The 23,258-nt window shown below is 55.3% G+C and overlaps 1 protein-coding gene across 3 annotated transcripts; it reads left to right on the top strand.

Annotated features, from left to right (window-relative positions):
* The first annotated feature begins 4,274 nt into the window (after positions 1-4,274).
* CNDP2 (carnosine dipeptidase 2) lies at positions 4,275-23,225 on the top strand. 3 transcript variants are annotated; one of them, XM_066352345.1, is made up of 12 exons: positions 4,275-4,372; positions 7,558-7,648; positions 9,577-9,720; positions 13,326-13,488; positions 14,782-14,870; positions 16,258-16,458; positions 16,658-16,742; positions 17,543-17,703; positions 20,098-20,262; positions 21,463-21,604; positions 21,806-21,953; positions 22,725-23,225. In XM_066352345.1, the coding sequence occupies exons 2-12, from the start codon at positions 7,589-7,591 to the stop codon at positions 22,792-22,794; spliced, it is 1,428 nt and encodes a 475-aa protein (XP_066208442.1). In that variant the 5' UTR covers positions 4,275-4,372; positions 7,558-7,588; the 3' UTR covers positions 22,795-23,225. The 3 variants fall into 3 exon arrangements, with proteins under 3 accessions (XP_066208442.1, XP_066208443.1, XP_066208444.1); XM_066352346.1 differs by lacking the exon at positions 4,275-4,372 and adding an exon at positions 4,457-4,988; XM_066352347.1 differs by lacking the exons at positions 4,275-4,372; positions 20,098-20,262 and having other exon boundaries at positions 7,487-7,648.
* The last annotated feature ends 33 nt before the right edge of the window (positions 23,226-23,258 follow it).

Raw genomic sequence — 23,258 nt, 5'->3', positions numbered from 1 at the left:
GGGGCACCAACGTGGACCCCTGGGTAATGGCTGGGGCACCGACGTGGACCCCGGCGTAACCACTGGGGCATCAGAGTGGATGCTAACCACCCAGCGCCGTGCAGGCGCCCCGACTCCATGGGATGCTCTCCTGGAGCACCTGTGTGCTTCTCTCCCTGGGTGCGTAGCCTCATTCAGGGCTCAGAGGACACAGTCATCACGGTCCTGACCTGCAGTGATGTGTAACCAGTGAAGGGCTGGGTGGAGACTCACAGACAGAACAAAGGGAGGAGGCTGGGCTCAGTGGGGAAGCTGCCCCACCTCTCCCAACTCATAGTCAATCTTATTTTTTACACACCTTTCTGGACTGGGGGTGGGGAAACATGAAGCTGTTTGTTAAATACAGAAGTGACTGCCCACAGAGTGGCACCCTGCCCTGGGCAGAGCACCCCTGCTCTGGAGAAAGGGATGCTGGGCAGAGAGCAAACCCTCACCTTCCAGGAAGGAAGATACCGTGGCTCATGGAGGCTCCACATGGGGGCACACGGGGGCGATGGAGGGAAAAGTGGGAAGTGTGCGTCCAGGGTCACTGGGAGCCCACAGTAACCCTGGATCAAACCTCACGCTCCCCTGGGGTCCTGGCGTCGGGGACAGTGAGCCCACAGCCAAAATGCCAGAGAAATGGAAAACTTCACTCTCAGCCTTTTCATCTCCAAGGGCTCCCCGGTTCCGAGATAGTGGGGTGGGGTGTATGATGGACCTGCTGACCGCCAAGGTCCTGCAGGTCAGAGGGGACATACACATTTGGGGTGGGCAAGTAGGGCCGCTGAGGCTCTGGGGAGGGAAGCCCGGCCAGAGAGACTCCTGAGCCCGCCTCAGGACGGACTAGAAGTCCCCAGCCACTGCGGCCAAGGCCACCGGGAGGCCACCTGCCGTGCTCCCTGCTGGCCCTGTCTCTGCTGTCCTCCTCACACGTCCTGATCAGCAAGCCTTCCCTCAGCCCCCCCAGCCCCCCCCAGCCCCCATCCATTACCCACACTTCTCCAGAGTGGACGCCGTGCCCAGGAAAGCTCAGTTTTCCAGGGTGACAGGTGCACCTGTGGTCTGTGTGTTGACTTGAGCTTGGTTAAACAGAACAGACTCGGATTCCGGAGACCCGGCTCTGTGACTCATGCTGGGACTGAGAACTGAGGTAACTGGAAGCACAGTCTAATGTTTTAGGAGTGGCTCTGTCATCTCTAGTAACTTTCATAATGTTTCTATTTCTCAAATTCTCTGAATAAGTAAAGTGACCAATTTTTTTACAATGAAAAGGAGGACAAAAATAAATTGAAGAAAACAATATTATAAATAAAAGAAACATTTTATTCATTGCAACAATAATACACTATAATATGATAAATGCATAATAAAACACTTATAATATTTTATATTGTAATTATGCTTACATGTCTATTAATTTTTAATAATTGTAAGAAAAAAGTACTCATTTAGATACAAATACTACGTCATATCACACGCAATGGATCGACTCTGCATCGATCAAATATGGACATTTACAGATTAGTCTTCCAATATCAAAAAGGAGAACATGTAGGAGGATACTTTTCAAGGGAGGACAAGACTTACAAAAGAAGGACTGTCCTCCCTAAAGGAGGACGATTGTTCACCTTAGTTTATATTTCTCAAATTCTCTGAATAAGTCACATCACAGCTCCTTCCGAAGCAACCAACCTCTGGTCAGCCATTCTCGTATCGCTTTCTTCGTTTTCTCTGACAGTGTCCCTGTTCCCCAGAAACCCAGCAGAGAAGAGAAACCTTTTTACTTAGTTTCTTAGTAAGCCAAGAGCAGATGTGTCCCTGCTGAGCCATCCGCAAAGCATCTTTCACCCAAGAAACAAACAAAAATAAATAATTGCAGCGCCACCTGCTGGGCATCCTGAGCTGCGCACACTTAGGTTTAAACATTAGTTCCTGTGCAACACTTCATAGCAGACTGAGATACCTGTGCGCAGGAGACGACTTCTAAAGCAGGGCTCTGACAGTCTTGAGCGAGCCATTTCCCAGGTGCTCAAAGTCCCTGTGTGCTCCCCTCCAGCGCAGATAGACTCTGCGGCAGTGAGAACTACCCGCTGTCCCCCTTCCTGCCTTCCTGCTCTCTTTTATGAGACACTTCAGTGCGGGGGCACTGAAGGTCCGTTTTCCCCCAGATGCATAGGTTGAGACCTGATCCCCAAGGTGATGGCATTTGGAGGTGGAGCCTTTGGGAGGTGATTAGGTCCTGAGGGTGGAGTCCTTGTGAATGGGATCAGTGCCGTTATAATAGAGAGCTCCCTGGTCCCTTCCACCAGGAGAGGGCGCAGCAAGAAAACTGCTGGAGTCTTTGAACCAAAAAGTAGGATCTCACTGGATGCTGAGTCTGAGGGCACCGGGATCTCAGACTTCCAGTCTCCAGAGTGGTAAGAAGTAACTTTCTATTGTTTATAAGCTATCCAGGCTACAGTATTGTGTTACAGCAAGCAGGGCAGACCAGGACACTCAGTACCGGGCACTGTTCTAAGTGCTGTGTGTTTATTTACTCCTTATACAAAAGACCACAGTACAGTATCAGGGAACACCTCTTTAACCAAGCATATCTGTCACTTATATATTTGCATTATGTATTTCTAGAGGAAGGCGGTAGGAAGTTTTACTTTGTGATAATTAACATTGTGTTTCCAAGTAAAAGTTCTAGAATCAAGAGTAAATTTTGTACTTTCGTACCTTTTATTCAGATTTGTAAGAGGAATATTACCTTTTGTCAAATGATTATTATGTACTGTAAATGCATATTCATGTTTTACTTGAACCCAAGCCTCCTCCTTGCTCTCACTTGTCGAGAGCTTCTCTGCTAATTTATTTCTTACCACCAAATTTTGATCACCTTTACAGACAATGAGTTATAGTTTCTACTCTAAATCCCGCCCCCCCCTTTTTGCTCTATATTTCACTGAACCCTGTCTCATTCTAGCAATCTCATTTATAGATACCTGAAAAGAACATCACCTACCTCATCCACATGGAGCAGAGGAAGGACCCCGAGTCCACAGCCATGCAGAAGTGATGAGAGGCTGAGAACATGGCCCAGAGGGGCATCGATGTGGCCGCTGCTCCGTTACCATGCACTTTAAGGACCTCACTGAGGCCAAAGCCAAGGAGGACAGCATCGTCTCATGCCTGACATCGGGAGGCAACATAAAGGGAAGCAACTCCTCTGGCCACATTATCATCTACATGGACAAGGGAGTCGTTTTTGTCCAGGATAAGAAGACCTGGACCTCCCTGCAGAGCCTGACTGGCATGGCCGAGTAGACTACGGCAGGCCTACAGCAGGCTGGACACTTGCACCTCAAAACACATAGGTCCAGAATTCCAAGGAACACTCACCCAAGTCCACCTGATGCAAAGCAAGGACTCAGCGGGACACAATGGGCCCCTGCTTGTGTACCTCACGGGGGTCTGGTTCTTCCAGGTGGTCTTGGGTGGGCCTCCCTGGAGTTAGACCAGACCTCCGGTCTGCCGCTTCTGTTCTTGAGTTCTGCTAAGAGAAGGATTTAGAGCCAAGAACACAAATTATAAGATATTTAGAAAGCCAGAAAGGTGGAAAGAAGTGAGCTGGCTGAGCGCTGCGAGCTCAGCAAACAAGCTTCAGAGGCAGAAGGGCCCTTGGGGCTTAGAGAAGAAAAGCAGAGCTAAGGGGCCTGGAGGTCAGGGTGGACACACAGGTGCTCCAGAGAGAGAGCGGGCCCTGGGCACAGAAGGCGGGGAGGCGCAGGCATGCTCAAGAAGGAGCATCCCACTTCCTTCTTCACTGCATCCCAAATAGGGGTTTCTGTTGACATTGAATTGTCCACAAAGACTATATAGGTTGACGTCTGCCTTCGTTATGAATTCTCAGGATCATTGAATCAGAATGGGAACATTGGTAATGGTGTTGAACAAAGGTTTTACGAAATAAGTGCCAAAGCTCCGTGAAATGGAAGTCTGTGTGATCTGCAGAATGTGCAACCCGCAGGAGACCACGAGGTGGGACCTTCATAGCCGGAGGGCTCAGCGGTGGGGTGGATCCCCGACTCCGGACCTCAGAGCCTCATCAAAGGCCACCCGTCCGACCCCAACGCTGGGCACCCGTCCCAGAGACCAGGTCGGCGCGAGCAGAGGGCAGGAAGGGAGGGCACCGCCCTGGAGTGCGCTCGCCGAGTGCTCAGCCCGGGGCCACGGCCCCGGGGCGGGGCGAAGGCGGGTGGGCGGGGCCAAGCCGGCTCCCCGGAAGCGGCGGGAGCGGTGGGCGGGGCGGGCCCGCCGGGGGCGGGGCTGGGACACGTGAAGCGGCCTCGCGCAGCGCTGCGGGCTGGTGAGCGGCCTTCCGTGGCGCGCCGGGCGGGGTGGCTCCGGGGCTCCGGGAGCTGCGCGTCGCTCGCTCACTCGGCGGGTGCGGGGGGCCGAGGCCGGGGCGGGCCGGGGGCTCCAGGCCGCAGCCTGGCGGGAGCAGCGGCGGCCGGGCGTGCGCGGCGGGCCGGAGTCGGGCCGGGCTGCGGGACCGGAAGCGAGGGTGTAGTGCCCCGGCCGGGCCCGGGCGGCCGCGGGGAAGGGGTCCCCCGGCTGGCCAGGCCCGCAGAGCCCCCCGGGGAGCCCCAGCTCGGTCGCTGGACGGCCCGGCCCGGGGGGCGGAGGCCCGGGTTCAGGGGGTCTCCAGCCCCCGCCGGCATCCGAGGCTGCAGTTTGCAGCGCGCGGGGCCGAGCGGGTCGGTCGCCCCATCATCATCAGCCTGTTTTCCCACCTGGAGAGTGGGGGTGATCCCTGGTCCCGCGTCGCGGGCACCCATGCCCTTGACACCTAGGCCTTGCAGACAGGGCCACCAGCCCTTCCCTCCACCCCCGGGGACGTCCCCCTGGAACTGAGTCGGTGCAAGCACGTGGAGACCCTGCACCTGCACTGGGACCTCCCACTGCCACCTTACTCGTCCCCGGTGCGTGCACAGAGGGGGGGAGAGGAGCTTCTGGAGAAGGGTGTGTTGGGGGATAAAGCTGTAGATTGGGCAAATTGGAGGTTCCCGCCCGCTTTAGTAGGGGTTTTTGGGTTGGTTTGTTTTTGCAGAGACTCGAAGTCATGATTCGGGTAGTTATGTACTGTCATCTGTGCCAGGAGTTCATGGGGACAGGGTTGATTTGTCTGTATTGTGCGTGGTTGCAGGGGCAGCCAGGGTCCTTCCTCCTTCCAGGGTCCTTCCTTCTTCCCTTTCTGGCAGTTTCGCTATTGAAATTGGTGTGTCCCCCCCCCCCCCCCCGAACTTTCGCTGTCAAGAGGGCAGTGAAAATGGTACTTATTATTATTATTATTATTATTATGTATTTTTCTGAAGCTGGAAACGGGGACAGTCAGACAGACTCCCGCATGCGCCCGACCGGGATCCACCCGGCACGCCCACCAGGGGGCGACGCTCTGCCCACCAGGAGGCGATGCTCTGCCCCTCCGGGGCGTTGCTTTGCCGCGACCAGAGCCACTCTAGCGCCTGGGGCAGAGGCCAAGGAGCCATCCCCAGCGCCCGGGCCATCTTTGCTCCAATGGAGCCTTGGCTGCAGGAGGGGAAGAGAGAGACAGAGAGGAAGGAGGGGGTGGGGGTGGAGAAGCAAATGGGCGCTTCTCCTGTGTGCCCTGGCCAGGAACCGAACGCTCTACCGCTGAGCCAACCGTCCAGCAGATGGTACTTATTTTGAAAGCATATGTGCGTTTCTTCACTCCAGCACAGCGTTTTTAAACTTAACAGGTTGGGCTCTGCAGGTCCCAGTTGGTGGAGGGGAGGACAGGAGTAACCCAGCCCTGGGAGTGTGGGAGAGAGTGGGAGGGAGAAAGTGGACCCGCCCAGCCTGCTTTGGCTGATCAGAAAGCAGTGCAGAGAGGTTGCTTCTGGCCCAGCCCTGGTGAGTCAGCTTCAAAGTCCAGTCTCTACCCTGCTTTAGTGAAAGGTGAGATTTAAGTCATTACATCTTTGAGTGGCTCTAAGGGAAGATCATGACTTAATTGGGCTGTAAAGAACATAATATGAACGAGAATATACTACAGTCAGTTTGGGGTTTGTCATATTTGATGACTAGGAACCCAAATAAAAGAATAAGAGCGCCCAGTGTAGGGTATTGTCATAGCTTCCTGTTTACATTTTTGGTGGCTAGCTGTATGGCAGTTTGACTGATGAACGGCCATGAAATCCTCTACAGTGGTCATCTTGCTAGTCTCTCCCAGCTGTGAGCCTCAGCTGACAGCATCTGCGTTGGATGGGAGGTTTGTGACTACTCTGTGACCCTAGGCTGGAGGAAGAAGGAGACCCTGGGAGTAAGCTGTTTGCTCTCCTGTCCTCACTGAACTCACGCTGTGCAGCTCAGCTTCCCCGGCCACTGAGCTGAGCAGCTGCCCCCCTTCATGTCACAGTGGACACAGTCACTCCTCTGTTCAGAAATTACTTTGGAATTCGGTCCCACGCAAAACAATGCTCTTTAACCTTGGGGTGTGTGAGTGCCCAGGTATCAGCGCCACCTGGACGGGTAGGACCTTGTGCGTCTGTCCACGCTGCCTGTTGCTGTGGTATAGCTGAGCCCTTTGCTGCCGCTTGAGATGGGAATTGTCAATTGCAGGAAGGAGATGGGAGCACTTTTGAAAGCCACAACACCAAAGTCGTTTTTGGTTCATGTCTATTCCAAATTTTAAAGGCGACCTGTCAGATTTCTTTCCCTCATATTTGTGGGGTGCAGCGGGTGTGCTGGGTCTCACACCTGAAAAACGGGGTGTTAGAAAATGCATGGGGGGGGGAGTTAGATGGCGTTGTTTATCCCAGTCAGGCCTTTGGGGAGGAGGGTTCGCATATTGCCTTTGGCAGTTTCTGGACTCATTGTCAACTTCCTTTATTTTTTTTCTTAATTTTATTATTATTCATTTTAAACAGAGAGAGGGAGAAGGGGGGAGGAGCAGAAAGCATCAACTCCCATATGCGTCTTGATCAGGCAAGCCTGGGGTTTTGAACTAGCAACCTCGGCATTCCAGGTCTACGCTCAATCCACTGCGCCACCAGAGTCAAGACAGATTGTCTTTGGCTGTGTTGTGCTGTTTGTGGCTGTAAGGGGCAGGCCATGACGTTTTTGCTGGGATCCTGGGACTGGTTATTGCTTTTGCGGTCATAGCAGGTGAAAAGTCCTCTGTGCTCAAGAAAGTGACTGTAAGTACTGACAAGTCAGTGTTGCTGGGGAGTGCCTACGTTTCCTTTTCATCACATTGTCTTCAGCGTGGGGGCCCTCCTGCAGGACCTGCCACTTCAACACAGTGCTGGGCCCGTTTTCTTTTGGAGAAAGGATGGGCGATCAGCCTGCGCCTCTAACCACATTCCAGAGCTTTCATTTCGTTTCTGTTGCTGCAGTCACTTCCTGGAATCCTCGTGACCGGGGCAGGGCACTGCTGGCTGGGAGGGCATGGCAGGGGTTATGACCCTGAGCTAGTGGCTTTCCTTCAGTCCTGCCCTAACTGCGGGACTAACAGGTCGCTCCTTCCAGGAATCTCCCGGGTCTGTCCTCTAGCTGGAAGATGTCAGTGCTCACTACCCTGTTTAAGTATGTGGATGAGAACCAGGACCGCTACATTAAGGTAAGGGAGCACTTATTTGCTCTGGAACATTTAAAATCCAGTTTGATCCCGTGGGGCTCAGGGACACAGATATGAGTTACGCTGATTCAGTGAAGGGTACAAGACAGACAGACATGCACAGTCTCCCTCACATGCACAGTCTGAGAAAGGAGCTCACAGCAGAGAGCGCAGTAGGGGTTGCCCAGGGCTGGAGGGGCGTGGGGACATGCTGGGCAAAGGACACAAGCTCTCTCGTCCTAAGATGAGTAACTTCTGGGGGTTAATGTACAGCCTGGTGACTGTAGTGAAGAAAACTTTATGGTAAACCTGAAATTTGCTGAGTGTAGCTGTTGTGTTTTCACAGCAAAAAAAAAAAAAAAAAAGTAAAAAATATGTCTATGTATGTGTATATATATGTATATGTGCCCAGGGTGGGGCAAAAGTAGCTTCACAGTTGTTCCTATTAAAAATAATACAGTAATAATAGTAATAGAAGAATAAACCTGTCTCATGTGCTCACAGCGGTGAGCCTACTTTCTTTTGCCCTGCCCTGTGTTTGAGACAGCTTTTCTTGTACTTCCTTGTTACAGTGGAGGAGTTACATTTTTTGGCTTTTGACAAAGTTTTAAACGTATATTCCTATAAATAGTAGAGCAAATCTGAGATTTTTGTTTCACATCCATCTCTAATGTCTTGTAGTACAGATTAGAAGACCTGTTTTTTTTTTTTTTTTTTTTTTTTTTTTTTTCATTTTTCTGAAGCTTGGAAACAGGGAGAGACAGTCAGACAGACTCCCGCATGCACCCGACCGGGATCCACCCGGCACGCCCACCAGGGGCGACGCTCTGCCCACCAGGGGGCGATGCTCTGCCCATCCTGGGCGTCGCCATGTTGCGACCAGAGCCACTCTAGCGCCTGGGGCAGAGGCCACAGAGCCATCCCCAGCGCCCGGGCCATCTTTGCTCCAATGGAGCCTTGGCTGCGGGAGGGGAAGAGAGAGACAGAGAGGAAAGCGCGGCAGAGGGGTGGAGAAGCAAATGGGCGCTTCTCCTGTGTGCCCTGGCCGGGAATCGAACCCGGGTCCTCCGCACGCTAGGCCGACGCTCTACCGCTGAGCCAACCGGCCAGGGCTAGAAGACCTGTTTTACATTCACGATGTTTTACATGATTCGGTAATATTATAGATTAACCTGTTTCTTGGTATTAAAGAATCATGCTTTCAAGTTATTCCGGGTAGACGCATTTCAGATGAATGCCTTAGACTTTCCATACTAAAAACTACTTTGGAGAACTCGGGCATTGTCGGGATGGCAGCTAAGCTGATGTGGACTGGCATTCTTGGGTGTATTCTGTGTCCCTCGGGAGTAATTTCATTCAATTCAGATATAAAGGGGTTTATGGAACTTGACATTTTACATTTACCTCATGCTTAATGGTTGAAAGTACCCATCCTGACATGTTTCTGTACATACAATTTTTGCTCAGGGTGGGTAAACACAGGTTTTAAAACTCCTCAGCAGCCTGACCTGTGGTGGCGCAGTGGATAAAGCATTGACCTGGAAATGCTGAGGTCGCCGGTTCGAAACCCTGGGCTTGCCTGGTCAAGGCACATATGGGAGTTGATGCTTCCAGCTCCTCCCCCCTTCTCTCTCTCTGTCTCTCTCTCCTCTCTCTCCCTCTATGTCTCTCTCTCTCTCTCCTCTCTAAAAATGAATAAATAAAATAAAAATTTAAAAATTTAAAAAAATTAAAAATTAAAAAAACAAAACTCCTCAGCAAAAAGCCGGGTGGGTCGGGTGTCTCCCCCATCCGGTTGACACACTCAGAATGGTGTGACCGCGGGGAGCAGGTCAACGTGGGGTGCCTGAAACACGGCAAAATTATGGGTGCCTTTCTTCCCCTGAAGGAGCGCCTTCTGAGAACCCCTTTCTGCTCTTGTCCACAAACAGAAGCTTGCGGAATGGGTGGCCATCCAGAGCGTGTCTGCATGGCCCGAGAAGAGAGGGGACATCAGAAGGATGATGGAGGTGGCCGCTGCAGACGTCAAGCAGCTGGGCGGCTCCGTGGAGCTGGTGGACATCGGAAAGCAGAAGGTACGCGCATGCGCGCGCGTCCGGACACCCGCTGTCCTGAAGCAGGAGGCCGGGCTGTGTGCTGACCTCTGTGCGATGCCTCCCGCTGGACCTGGGCTAAGGTTCCCTCATCCTCGGCCTTTCTCTCCAGGAGGCACGGGTGTGGAGGGTCACTCACGAGCAAGTCAACGGAGAGAGAGGCTGCTCTTGAACAGCTGAGCATCCCCAGAAATCAGTCTCCTTTCAAAGGGGGCTGTTAGTTACACTCTGTCCACGTAGATGTAAAAACAGGCAGGCGCCCTCTGTCCCCAGTATCCTGGTTGCTAGGAATAGCACTTGTTCAGGAACAAGGGACTTGTGTGGGGCTAGCTGGTGACAGATGACATTGGTGGGCTTCCTCCCTGACTGACATGCACGGTCCACCCCACCTCAGTCACTCCACTCTCGGTTCAGATGATTTACATGTTTCAGCCATGTGTTTTCAGAGCTGCAGCAGTATTTCACGTTGCAGGGTGTGGTGTGGCAGGGATTGGTTTATCTCAGTTCTCTTGCCTGATGAAATAAGTGTCCGTTGAGGTCATTATCCCCATAAGTGTCCGCTGAGGTCATTGTCCCCAGATTTGAGGATTTTACTTATGGACATTCAGCCCAGTCTGCTCTTTTCATGAGTGGAAGCACCCAGAGGCCCAGGTGGGCTGGGTCTCCCCTGGGAATCACGCTCCTTCCTGGTGAAGGAGATTAAGCCTGGGCCTCCGGATTCCAAACCAGCAATGTTTGTTTGAGGTTTCTTCTGGCTACAAATTCACCAGTTGACTTAAGATTCCTTTTTTTTTTTTTAATTTTTTTTTTTTCAGAGACAGAGAGAGATTCAGAGAGAGGGATAGACAGGGACAGAGAGATGAGAAGCATCAATCATCAGTTTTTCGTTGTGAGACCTTAGTTGTTCATTGATTGCTTTCTCATATGTGCCTTGACCGCGGGCCTTCAGCAGACCGAGTAACCCCTTGCTCAAGCCAGCGACCTTGGGTCCAAGCTAGTGAGCTTTTGCTCAAACTAGATGAGCCCGCACTCAAGCTGGCGACCTCTGGGTCTCAAACCTGGGTCCTCAGCATCCCAGTCCGACGCTCTATCCACTGCGCCACCGCCTGGTCAGGCGACTTAAGGTTACTTAAGGTACTTTACAGCTTCCTGGAATTTCCCTCCACTTGTGAGAAAAGAAACAAGTGTCTTCATATTGTTTTCTTTTAAGAGCACACTTGGCTCTCTCCCCTCCCTTTTTTTTTGGTATATTAAAAAAAAGTCTGGATGGGAAGTAGCTTCTGAGTTGCTTTATTACCATAGATAGATTCAGTCTATTCAATACTGGCATGTAGAGCAGTTCTTTTTCTTCTTCCTTTTTTTTTAATTAATTTGAGAAAGAGAGAGAAACATCAGCTTTGTTGTTCTACTTATTTATGCATCCATTGGTTGATTCTTGTATGTGCCCTGACCAGGGATCGAACCCACAACCTTGGTGTATCAGGACGATGCCATTCAGGGCAGTCCTTAAGAAAAGGCCTTCCACCAGGGACTAAAATGATGACCACACTGTTTTGAATTACACAGCACCTGTTTTTATCCAGAAATCAACAGATTTCATCCCTGGTGGAGGTGCTCCAACCCAGCACGTGCTGTCCCCTGTCAGATCACTTGGCAGCAGGTGCGGAGAGAGATTGGATGTCATCACATGCACACACACAGGCTTATGGAGGAAAGATGATTTTGGGAGGCCCGGGTCCTGGTGACGGGCCTCGGAGCCTGGGTGCCTGGTAGTTGAGACCCGGGGACAGCTGCTGAGTTGGGGCTATTTGGTAGTGGGCATCACTGCCAGGGCCTTTGCAGGAAGGCTCAGGTGGACCTGCCTGCTGTCTGGCTACCAGGTTTGGAGACCTGCTCACCGGGAGCCTGACCCCAAACAGGAGCTCAGGCAATGGGACAGTCATGGCTCCTCACGTAAGGGAAGAAGTGAGCTGTGTGCCGGATGGACGGTGTAGCCCCTGGGTGCTGGAGCCCGCCGGTGGCGTGTGGACAGGCGGAAGGAGGGAGAGATGCGGAGTCCTTGTCCATGGCTCCACCCTGACGGGCACCAATGTAGAGAACAGCGCATTCTCCCCGAGAACGCTTGACGCTGCGGTGTTCGGCATTGTTCGGGATGCCCAGTGAGGGATCTGCAATTCACAGCACGAATTTCAGTACAGTTTACTCAAGGGCTCAAGTGGCTTCTTAGAAAAATGCTAAAGTATTTCAGAGGAGCTACACTGAGTAGAAATTCATTAGAGAATAATCTGTTATCATCTGAAAATCATTTTCCTCCTGAGGCAGGCTGAGGACATGCCATGTGAGACCAGGGCGTGGGCCCCAGGAACGCCTCTGTTCCCCTGGTGCCCACAGGCCCTCCCCTGAGGGCTGCACCCGGTGCCCGTGGGGTCACCGAGAGTTAATTATGCTGAGCACTTACGAGTGGAGTGTACGGGAAAGACAGTCTGCAGTCCCGCGGGAATCCCGACGCCTGGCATGCCCCCAAGTATCCCCAAGTGCACGTGTACCCTGAGAGGTGTCAGAACCCCGGAGCTTGGGTGGGCACTGTGTCAGCCAATCACTGGCCTCGTCCTGATAATTCTGTTTCCAGTCGCTGCTCATTTCCCCCTGGATTGTAAGTCACTAGCTTAGCTTCACTGCCAGTTTAGTCTGTGTTCATTAATGTGTATTTTTATAAGGACTGTTTTATAACGAGACTAATACGTATGGGCGTGATGGTTCTAGTGTGACTAATCCTTACCCAGCAACTGGCCCAAAGGAACGTGCACTCTGCACCCTCCTGCAGCCCCTGCCCCGGCCGTTAGCCCGTGGTACTTTGTGTACCACCTGTGTCACCTGACAGGTTTCCCTGCTGGAGTGCAGGCAGCGCTGGGAGCACAGGGACAGGACACTGGGCATGTCCCACCACCCAAGGGGGCGGGGCTTTAAAGTGAGGGCTGGAGAGTCATGCTGATAGGGGCGTTGAGAGGCCCTGGGTTCGCCTTCCCCGCCCTGCACCGCGGCTCTAGTGAGAGCACTAGGGTTAGTGCTGGGCCTCTTCCTTACAGACAGACGGGCGCAGGAGGGCTTGGGGAGGAGGCTGGGAGGACAGCCATCAGCCTACGATTGTACGGCTCCCCCAGGGGCTCAGAGCCACGTCCCTGCGTATCGTTCTACAACCCTTTCTGTGTAGAATAGTGCTCTGCGTATAGGGTTTCAGACCCCCACCTTCACTCGAACATTGTAGTAGCTTCTATCCATTATTTTAGAAAATACTGAACTAAGTTGCATCCCAAACTCACCTTTCATAACATATTTTGTTATATAATAGTTAAAAAGATAATCTGCCTTTAAATCAGTCTGCAGTTGGTAAACATAATTCAGTCTTTGTACTCGGGATTATGGGAAAGTCAGTTCTTGTTAATTAACAACTCAGATGAGCAATACGACCCTAAACTCTATAGTAGAGGGTGGTTGATGAGAAGAGCTAGGACCAGTCCCGGAGTTTCCTAGGTTTGCCAGCACACCAGGTTTTACAGAAAGGCCCTCCCCTGCTTCCTCCCACCTAGCTCCCTGATGGCTCAGAGATACCGCTTCCTCCCATTTTACTCGGCAAGCTGGGCTCCGACCCCAAGAAGAAAACAGTGTGTATATACGGCCATCTGGACGTGCAGCCAGCGGCCCTGGAGGACGGCTGGGACAGTGAGCCCTTCACCCTGGTGGAACGAGACGGTGAGACTGCGCCCAGGGGAGCAGGGCCTGTGAATGCCATGGCTTCACTCAGTGAGGCCCCCGACATGCCCTCAGTCCTCTCCCTAAAGCACGCTGTCTGGGCGTAACATGGAAACCAGCTTTCACGCGTGTGCACCAGTCACAGACGCATCAGAAAGCCCTCCCGCCCCCTGGAAATAGCTCTGTGGCCAGGGGGCAGCTGGGCTTCCCTCTGCTGACCCTTCTCAGAAAACCTGCTCTGAGCGAGGCCGGGTGGTCCTCGGACACCTGTCTTCCTACGACTGAGCTGATGTCCACTGGTTTCCATGGTGCATTTCAGTAGCTCCACTTTGGAAAGAGGGAAGCATTTGTCCTCCTGCCCCTGGCCACCCTGGGGACAATCGGAGATAGCTGTCACAGTCACGGAGTGCCCCTCCCAGGCCCTCACAGGCACTTAGAGTCTTTATAGGGACCTGCCCACACGGGTCTCTTTTCCTCCTGCCCCTCTGGTGGACAGCTTCTCCATTCCGAACACAGTCTGGTGGACAGCTGCTGCCTGCCTCTTTGGATTGTCATGTTTGCACATGACAGTTGGTGGCCAGAGAAGGAAGCTGTTCCTCTGCACCTTGCTCCCTGGGGCTCAGTGCAGATTGTCTTGAGTGGAGCCCTCTAGCTGGACGCACCGACTTTCTGTGCACACCTCGCTGGTGCAGAGTCAAACGGGCTCACTCCCCTGCGCAGCGCGGCCTTCCCCTTAGGGCGACACCTCTGCAGAGGCTCCTTTCTGTGTCCTGGACGTCATCAGTGCGAGGCAGGCTTCTCCCCCGTTGCAGCATTGAGCTTCCCCTCCGCATGGATCCCCGGGGGTTGGGTCCACATGTCCGCTCCCTTCCCTTGGTGCTGCTGGAGCAGTGCCTCCATCTGCAGCCTGCCCTTCCCCCTGGGCCTCCCCACCACCACCACCACGTAGTAGGAGTGCGCTGTGTGGGCTGGAAACCCTGCTGTGGGCCTGGCCTCACCTCTGCCCTCCCAGGCCTGCCCCTCCCCCCAGCAGACCCTCCGGTGGCCGTTGAAGTCATTGGGTCCTCTCCAACCTGCCCCACTGACATGGCTTGCTGAGTCTCCACCTGACAGCTCTCTGGAGACCCCTCATCTCCCTATCTTGTCCCGCTGTGTGACTTCTCCACCTGCATTCGGTGCACACCAACTTAGACAGCCCCAGCCCAGTCTCCCCAGACAGATGGACTGAGGACTCACTCTCCCATCTGTCTCCTTGTCACTGTAACTTTGTGAACTTGCTGACTGCTCTTCCAGGCAAACTGTATGGGAGAGGTTCGACGGATGACAAGGGCCCGGTGGCTGGCTGGTTGAACGCCCTGGAAGCCTTCCAGAAGACCAGTCATGTACGTCCCCCCTCGAGCTGTGCCTCCCGCACCTGGCTTCATCTGAGGGTGACAGGGCTGTGCTTGGATAGATCAGAGGTCACCGGCCATGACACAGCAAGCTCTCTCCAAGGTGTCTGCCTAGTGACTCTGACTTCAGATTAGGGGCTGTGTCCCAGCTGCAGGAGACGCTGTGATGATTTTACAGTGCTCAGCTCTCACACTGGATGACCCAGCAGGACCCAGGCCACACATGAGTGACCCTCCCGGAGAGGGCTGGTGTACACCCTCAGGGTCTGTGAGAGTGGACAAACCCTTACTTTCTCTGTGTGGTATACAGTCTCTGAAAATATTTTATTTTTTCAAATGTATTTTCATAACTAGGAAATTTCCTCACCTTATTGAAAGTTTGTAAAATACAGAGAAATAGAAAAAAGTTGCCTAGAATCTCAACCCCAAGAAACTAAATATTTTGTTACCTACTGGTCTTTTCAGCTGTTTTTAACCTAGTGGTGATCAGGTATAGGTGCTTTGTGCCTTGTTTCTGTCTTGTGTTGTGATGAAGTCAGAATGATAAGACACACATTTTTGTCAGAGCACAAGTGGTGGATCTGAATAGGGCCTGCAGGCTCCCTTTTGCCTAAGAGGAAGTGGAGACCCAGAACTCTGGGTGGCTGGGCTCCTTCGGCCACTGCCCACTGGACAGGGGGACTGGATGCAGCTGAGGGAGGAGTGGTTGTGTGCAGGGCAGAGCCACCCAGAGCAGCGCCGCTTACCTGGTCCACAACCAAGGCCGAGAAGAACGTAATCTGCCGGGGGGGGGGGGGGGGGCAGGGGAGGTCGTGCCGTGAGCGGCACCGTCCAGGGGCAGTTCTGAAAAGGGCTGTGCGGACTCAAGTCCCAGTGAAGGCCCCACCATGCCACATGCCAGAGGGACCTGGGCACCTAGCTACAGGTGGGAACGGGTGGGTGGATGGCAGTGACTGCTCCATAGGAGGAGGGTCTTCTCTGCGAGAGCGGAGGTCACTGTCCCAGTGCAGGAGAGCCTTCCGAGTCTGGAAGGGCTGTCCTCCCTCTGCTGGGCCTGGTGTGGCCCCAGGACGTCAGTGCGGCCTCTGTGGTCAGCGCAGGCTTCCCTGGGGACCCCAGCTGGGTATGGGGGGAGTGCAGAGACCCCCCTGACCCCAAGGAGTTGCTTGTGAGGAGCTCTCAGTGAGGATGACAGCCCAGTGCCTGGGGACAGGGGGCACTGGGGACACACACAGCCCGCCGGAGTGCGTGGCCTGGAGGAAGTCAGGTATTTGAAATGGGTGATTTCAGAATGTTTTTGGTGACTTTCTGTCTGCTGTCTCTGACATCTAAAGGGATGCAAAGGCTGAGTGCTTGTCCACCTCTTTCCCTGTCACAGGAAATCCCTGTCAACATCCGGTTCTGTCTGGAGGGCATGGAGGAGTCGGGCTCCGAAGGCCTGGACGAACTGATTTTTGCCCGAAAAGATACCTTCTTCAAGGACGTGGACTACGTGTGCATCTCTGACAACTACTGGCTGGGGAAGAAGAAGCCCTGCATCACCTACGGCCTCAGGGGCATCTGTTACTTCTTCATCGAGGTTTGTGCCGCGTCCCGCTCCTCCCTGGTGACCCGACCTGGAGTCAGCTGGCCCTGCCTGGCCCTCGGGTGCAGGTGGTGGGCAGTGGGCTGTGGGCCTGAGGCCCCACATGGCAGAATGTTCTTGGTTCACTTTCCTGTCTCGGCAAAAATAAGCTCCCACTGAGCAGCCAGACAGAGCGGCCTTTGTTCCCATGCAGGTGGAGTGCAGCGACAAAGACCTGCACTCGGGCGTGTACGGGGGCTCGGTGCATGAGGCCATGACGGACCTCGTCACGCTGATGGGTGAGCGTGGGCTTCGGTTGCTACTTGGTGATTGGTGGAGGGGGTTATTTTCAGGTCATCATCAGCATTCCAGCGTTCTCCGTGAGCCACCTCCCTGTCTGCGGCCCCCTCCCTCTGCTCACTGTCCCCGTGAGAGAGCGGGCACTGGTGCTTCCCCTGGGCCTCCCTCCTCCGCCTGCCCTCCCTCCCTCTCTCTGTTCCTGAACCCTAACCCACCTGGAGGACCCAGCTCGCACCCCTGGCTCCATCGGGCCCTGTCTGGACCTGTTTAACCCATCCCCTAGAATCACGTGATCGTCCTTCCTCTGGACACGTTGCATGTTCACATTACGTTGTAAGTGGCCACAGTGAGGGCTCCTGCATGGTCAGCTGCTTGAGCACGAGACCCCCGCTCACTCTTCCTGGAGTGCCATTTCCTTCCCGGGCGGCTCTGCCATCTGTGAATTCAGCGTTGCCCCCAGGACTGGCGTCTCCCCTGTCCCACAGCTGGTCCCTTGTGAAGGCACTCTGCAGGGCAGCACTGGAGACTCCTGGTTCTTCGAGTAGTCTCGGGCTGTCTGCACATGTCCTGTGTGACCATGGACAGCTCACCAGCCCTTTCATGTCTCATTCCCTCTGTCCTAACATGGGGAGATGGTATCGCTCACTTCACTGCGTTATTGTCATCGTTAAATGAGTCAAGAGCACCAGTGCCCTAGCGATCACGGGTACCCAGGAAGCGTGCCCATGAGGCTCTTGTGACGGGGCTGCCAGCCCTGTGGGCAGTGGCTGCAACACCCACCCTGCCCGCTCTCCCCCAGGCTCCCTGATGGACAGGAAGGGGAAGATCCTCATCCCCGGCATCAATGAGGCCGTGGCACCGGTGACGGAGGAGGAGCTGGAGCTCTACGACAAGATCGACTTTGACCTGGAGGAGTATGCCAAGGATGTGGGCGCGCAGACCCTGCTGCATGCCAGCAAGGTGCCACCTGGGCCCCACCCACCCACCGCCTGGGCCCCGCCTACCTGGTGCCCCCTCCCCACCCCCAGGCCTAACAGCAAGGAGCAGAGGCCATTTCCCTGTGTGCCTGAGCCATTGGAGGTGCAGCCACCCTGGGCTGGGTGCTGGCAGGTTGTTAGGAATACCGGACGTTGACGAGACGACGTAGGCACTGGAGGGCACGTGCGGAGAACCTGGTGGCAGGTGGCTTTCCTGTTTGCCTGTGTCGGATAACCTTCAGCCTCTGGCCAGAGGTGGCATAAGGCGGCGTAGCAGAGCCCACGCTCGGGTGCAGGGTGCATAGAGCGTTCTCTTGACTCCTGGGGAAGTTGTGTTGTGACTTCACTAGTTCCATTCCTGGTTTATGAGGTCTGGGTCCACACTCACGTTCAGTGCAGCCAGCATTCATAGAATGCCAGCGACGGGCCCTGACGTATGAGAGGAGTGTGACCGGATGGGCCCCTGACCTGATCTCCCCGGAGACAGGCGTGCACAGGCGTGTGTGGAGGCCCATCTGTGCCTGCGGTGGGTGCTGAGGTCTGCGGGACAGGAGGGCCGGAGCCGGGAGTGGGGCACAGACCTGCCCCTCCCGAGGGGAGGGCCAGCTAGGAAAGGCGTGGGTTGGCCCCGGGAATGTCTGGTGTGAGGCCTCTGGTCCACCACGGAGTTCCTGTGCTCCCGGGAGACTGCGACAGGACCAGTTTGAGAAGAGGGACGTGCTCAGATCTGCCTTGTGGGCAGTGGGCAGGGCTGCAGCGGATGGGCACTGAGGCCATGCGGTTGGGAGAGCAGTTAGGCTGCTCAGGGAACAGAACCGTGAGCTGGTGTCATGGGGACAAGGAAGGGGTGAGGGGTCGCCTCAGGCTCAGGTGCAGCGAAGTCACTGGGACCATGTGGAGCAAGCCCTTCGCAGGAGGGACAGAGAGAAGGGCCCCCAGCAGCAGCTGGACCAGGAGGCCATGGACCAGGAGATGGTCCCAGGAGTCTGGGAAATGGGTTCCGAAGCAACTTCTGTCTGCTTCTTCCCTGCTGCCTTCAGAGCAGAGGTGTAGCTCTAGGGCCTCGCGAGTTCCAAGTGTCACCGGCTGTCGGCTCACAGACAAGCTCTCCAGGGGCAAGTGGCTCAGTCACTGTGGAGCCCAGGACCCCTGCCAGGTGTCTCCACCCACCAGCTGCTCCAGGGCTGCGTATCCTCTCCTGCTCACGGTGTGTCCCTGCTGGGACACAGGGCACGAGAGGCAGGTGTCAGACGCTTGAGAGACGGATGCTGCCCCTGTGCCAGTCCCTTCAGCAAAGTGAGACGACACTTGTCTGTGGGCCCTGGGCCGGGGTCCAGTGGACCACCTGGCTTTCCTCCCCTGTGGGTCTGGGGTTTGTGGTGCTGCCTCTGATTCTGCAAGGGCTCTGAGGTCTGGGGACGGTGACCTTGGTGCTGGAGTCCACAGAGCTGCCAAGAACCTGTGGCCCTTGTTAATCCACACGGTCCAGAGCTGCAGTGAGGTGTGCACGTGCCGCACCTGGGGCCCTAGAGTGCTGAGAGCCCTTGTGGTGCCGCAGAGCGGGTACCGGGCGCACCTGGGGCCCCTAGAGCGCTCAGAGCCCTTGTGGTGCCGCAGAGCGGGTACCGGGCGCACCTGGGGCCCTAGAGTGCTGATAGCCCTTGTGGTGCCGCAGAGCGGGTACCGGGCGCACCTGGGGCCCTAGAGTGCTGAGAGCCCTTGTGGTGCCGCAGAGCGGGTACCGGGCGCACCTGGGGCCCCGAGAGTGCTGAGAGTCCTCGTGGTGCCGCAGAGCGGGTACCGGGCGCACCTGGGGCCCCTAGAGCGCTCAGAGCCCTCGTGGTGCCGCAGAGCGGGTACCGGGCGCACCTGGGGCCCCGAGAGTGCTGAGAGCCCTCGTGGTGCCGCAGAGCGGGTACCGGGCGCACCTGGGGCCCCTAGAGCGCTCAGAGCCCTCGTGGTGCCGCAGAGCGGGTACCGGGCGCACCTGGGGCCCCTAGAGCGCTCAGAGCCCTTGTGGTGCCGCAGAGCGGGTACCGGGCGCACCTGGGGCCCCGAGAGTGCTGAGAGCCCTTGTGGTGCCGCAGAGCGGGTACCGGGCGCACCTGGGGCCCCGAGAGCGCTGAGAGCCCTTGTGGTGCCGCAGAGCGGGTACCGGGCGCACCTGGGGCCCCGAGAGCGCTGAGAGCCCTTGTGGTGCCGCAGAGCGGGTACCGGGCGCACCTGGGGCCACTCCTCTACCAGCCCTGGTGGGCCCACACTGTTTCCATGTTTGTGCCAAGCCCAGGCTGTCTATGACCCAGAGGGCCTCCCCAGCGCCATCCCATCTCCAGGAGCAGACAGTACTGCCCCTGACCTGTTCTGCCATCTTCTGCAGAAGGATATCCTGATGCACAGGTGGCGATACCCGTCCCTGTCCCTCCACGGGATTGAAGGCGCCTTCTCTGGCTCAGGGGCCAAGACCGTGATTCCTAGGAAGGTGGTCGGCAAGTTCTCAATCAGACTCGTGCCCAACATGACTCCTGAGGTGGTCAGCGAACAGGCATGTGGGGCACTGGGACGGGGGAGGGGCACAGTGCGCGGCACAGACTCGCAGACAGATTCTCCCTGGAACCCTGGACAGCTGGGAATCACAGACCCAAACCCACACCTTTCCACTTCTTGGCTCTGGCCAACTCAGTAATTACTAGACTAAGCAGTTCAGAAACTGGTCAAAAATAGAGGCCATATAAGAAAGCACCGCACATAGTGATCTTTGTCACTGCTGAGGCACGCCGAAACCTCATCCTGAGGCTCCAGGTCAGATGCTGACTTGGGGCTGAGTGTGTTAGGGTGAGAGTCCAGGAGCCGCCTCTGGGCGTGCTGAGGAGTGGACGGGCAGAGTCCAGAGGGGTGAGTCATGGCAGCAGGGCCGCCAGGCTTCCTGGGGGCGTCCCCCTAGACTGGGGAGAGGACACTGAGGGCCAGCGTTTTGTCATCAAGAGATGTTCTTGGGTGGGCACCTGGCGCCTTTTTTGGTCTGGATGTGATCATTTTTATAAAGCAAATCAAAGACCATTTTTAAAAACTTGGTATAAATATTACCATCATATGGGACCATCTATATAAAGAGTAAATTGCTTATTAAAACAGGACCTTTTACTTTCAAATAACTGGGTTTTAATTCTTGTTAAAATCCCATTTTCTGTTATCACAGTTATGCAGATGAGTGTTTAGCAGCAGAAAAGGAAACCCATTGTAGACTAGACTCATCATAGACTCATGTACACTCATCGTAGACTCATGTAGACTCGCGTAGACTCATTGTAGACTTGCATAGACTCATTGTAGACTCATTGTAGACTCGCATAGACTCACATAGACTCATCGTAGACTCATGTACACTCATCGTAGACTCATGTAGACTTGCGTAGACTCATTGTAGACTCGCATAGACTCATTGTAGACTCGCATAGACTCATCGTAGACTCATTGTAGACTCACATAGACTCATTGTAGACTCGCATAGACTCACATAGACTCATCGTAGACTCATTGTAGACCCAGCGTAGACTTCACGTAGACTCACATAGACTCATCGTAGACTCATGTAGACTCTCAGACTCAGCGTAGACTTTGTGTAGACTTCCTGTGGGCTAGGTGCACGTTGTGGCCTCGCCACAGACTGCCGTTGGGTAGGTCACGCACATGGGACTGACAACCCTTCTTTCTAATACCTGTGTCACTCCTGTTTGTGCTTCAGGTCACCAGGTACTTGACCAAGAAGTTCGCTGACCTGCACAGCCCCAACAAGTTCAAGGTGTACATGGGCCACGGCGGGAAGCCCTGGGTGTCCGACTTCAACCACCCGCACTACATGGCTGGGAGGAAAGCCCTGAAAACAGGTCAGATGTCCTCCGTGGGATGTGCGCGTCCGCCAAGCACTGCCGAGTCCTGCGCTCGGAGCTGCGCAGGGACACTGAGGAGTCGCTAGCTGGCTAGGCTACACCAGGCCTCGCTCAGGCTCTGCTTGGTGTGGCCCGTGCTGGGTCTGCCGGGGAGCCCCAGCCCCGAGGCTCACCCCTGCTTTTATCTCATCCCCCCAGTGTTTGGTGTTGAGCCGGACTTAACCAGGGAAGGTGGCAGTATTCCTGTGACCCTGACCTTTCAGGAGGCCACAGGCAAGAATGTCATGCTGCTGCCTGTGGGGTCCGCAGATGACGGCGCCCACTCCCAGAATGAGAAGCTCAACAGGTGAGGCCCCAGGTCCTCGGTCCTGAGTCTGGGCTCACATCCTCGTGGGTCCCAGTGAGGCATCCAGGGCATCTGTCCCCTGTGTCCCCTCCTCCTCTGCACCTCTGTCCTCCTGTGCTCTCTACTACCTTTCCTCCAGGTGGCGACCCCTCTGGTGGGAGGCACGGAAGGAGGCCTTGGGAGGTGGCAACAACAGGGTTGCCCAGTGGTCGGGGTCTGTCCCTCTGCTCTTCCTGTCTGGAGAACGGGTCACTGCCGCCTCACTAGTCACCTCTGTGCTCCCAGCTTGTACAGAAGTGACAGGCATTTTCCCAGTGGAGACAGAGTTGCTCTCTGAATTGTCCGCTGTGAGAAGAAGCCAACAGGCAGGGAGGACCCAAAGACAGGGCAGCAGAGGACAGAAACGGGCCATCTTGGGGTCCGGGACTAGACAGAGGCAGAGACCCTACATGGAGGCCGGAGGCAAGGGACCGAGACCTGGGCCCCAGGACTCGAGATGGAGGCTTTCGATCCAAACAGAGGGAGGGCCGTGACCAGGGCGAGGCCTTCTGTAGTCAGGGCTAGGTGAGGTCCATGGAGTCAGTGGGACCAGGGCCCAGATGGCTCCCTGTAGGACACTCGGACTGACCTGCACTGGAGAGCCAGGAACCCAAATTCTAAAGGAAAGCAGAACTCGGGCCAGCAAGCCCAGACGGAGGGACACTCCCAAAAGGCCTCGTGTGCCTGGCCCTCAGGACGGCAGTGGCGTGACGACTTGCTCCTCCCCACCAGGCACAACTACATAGAAGGAACCAAGATGCTGGCTGCATACCTGTACGAAGTGTCTCAGCTGAAGAACTGAGTGGCCACGCCGGAACCGGAACCGGAACCACCCCACCCTCTGCCGATGGCTCAGGAGAGCAGCGTCTTCCTTCTCTCTGTCAGACTGTGCGCACACTTCCGCCACTTCCACGCGGACACAGGCGCACCGCCTGTCCCATGAAGGAAGTAACCCATACTGGACAGTCAACACGTTCTGTCCTGGGGGCTCAGCGGGGACCCCAGGGGTCACTGGCCTCAGAGGTGCTCACATGACGTGGTCTCCGCGTCTGACAGCATGAGTTCTGTAGGCAGCTCTGGCTGATGTCCAGTCACGAGAACAGGCGTGGGTGCTCTGGCCCACGTCCGCCTCTGGTCAGGGTGGGCACATGTGGAGTGTCTCGTCTGATGGCTTGCTGGCCTCTGGCTGTCCTGCGGGTCTGTCCTTTTCTGAACACTTAACCAATACTGACACTGCCTGTGTCCTCGTTACTAACCCTCCACACT

This window comes from Saccopteryx leptura, chromosome 11, assembly GCF_036850995.1.
Source record: "Saccopteryx leptura isolate mSacLep1 chromosome 11, mSacLep1_pri_phased_curated, whole genome shotgun sequence".
NCBI lineage: Eukaryota > Metazoa > Chordata > Mammalia > Chiroptera > Emballonuridae > Saccopteryx > Saccopteryx leptura.
Note: the sequence above shows the minus strand (reverse complement) of the source record. Positions and strands in the feature narration are given on the sequence as shown.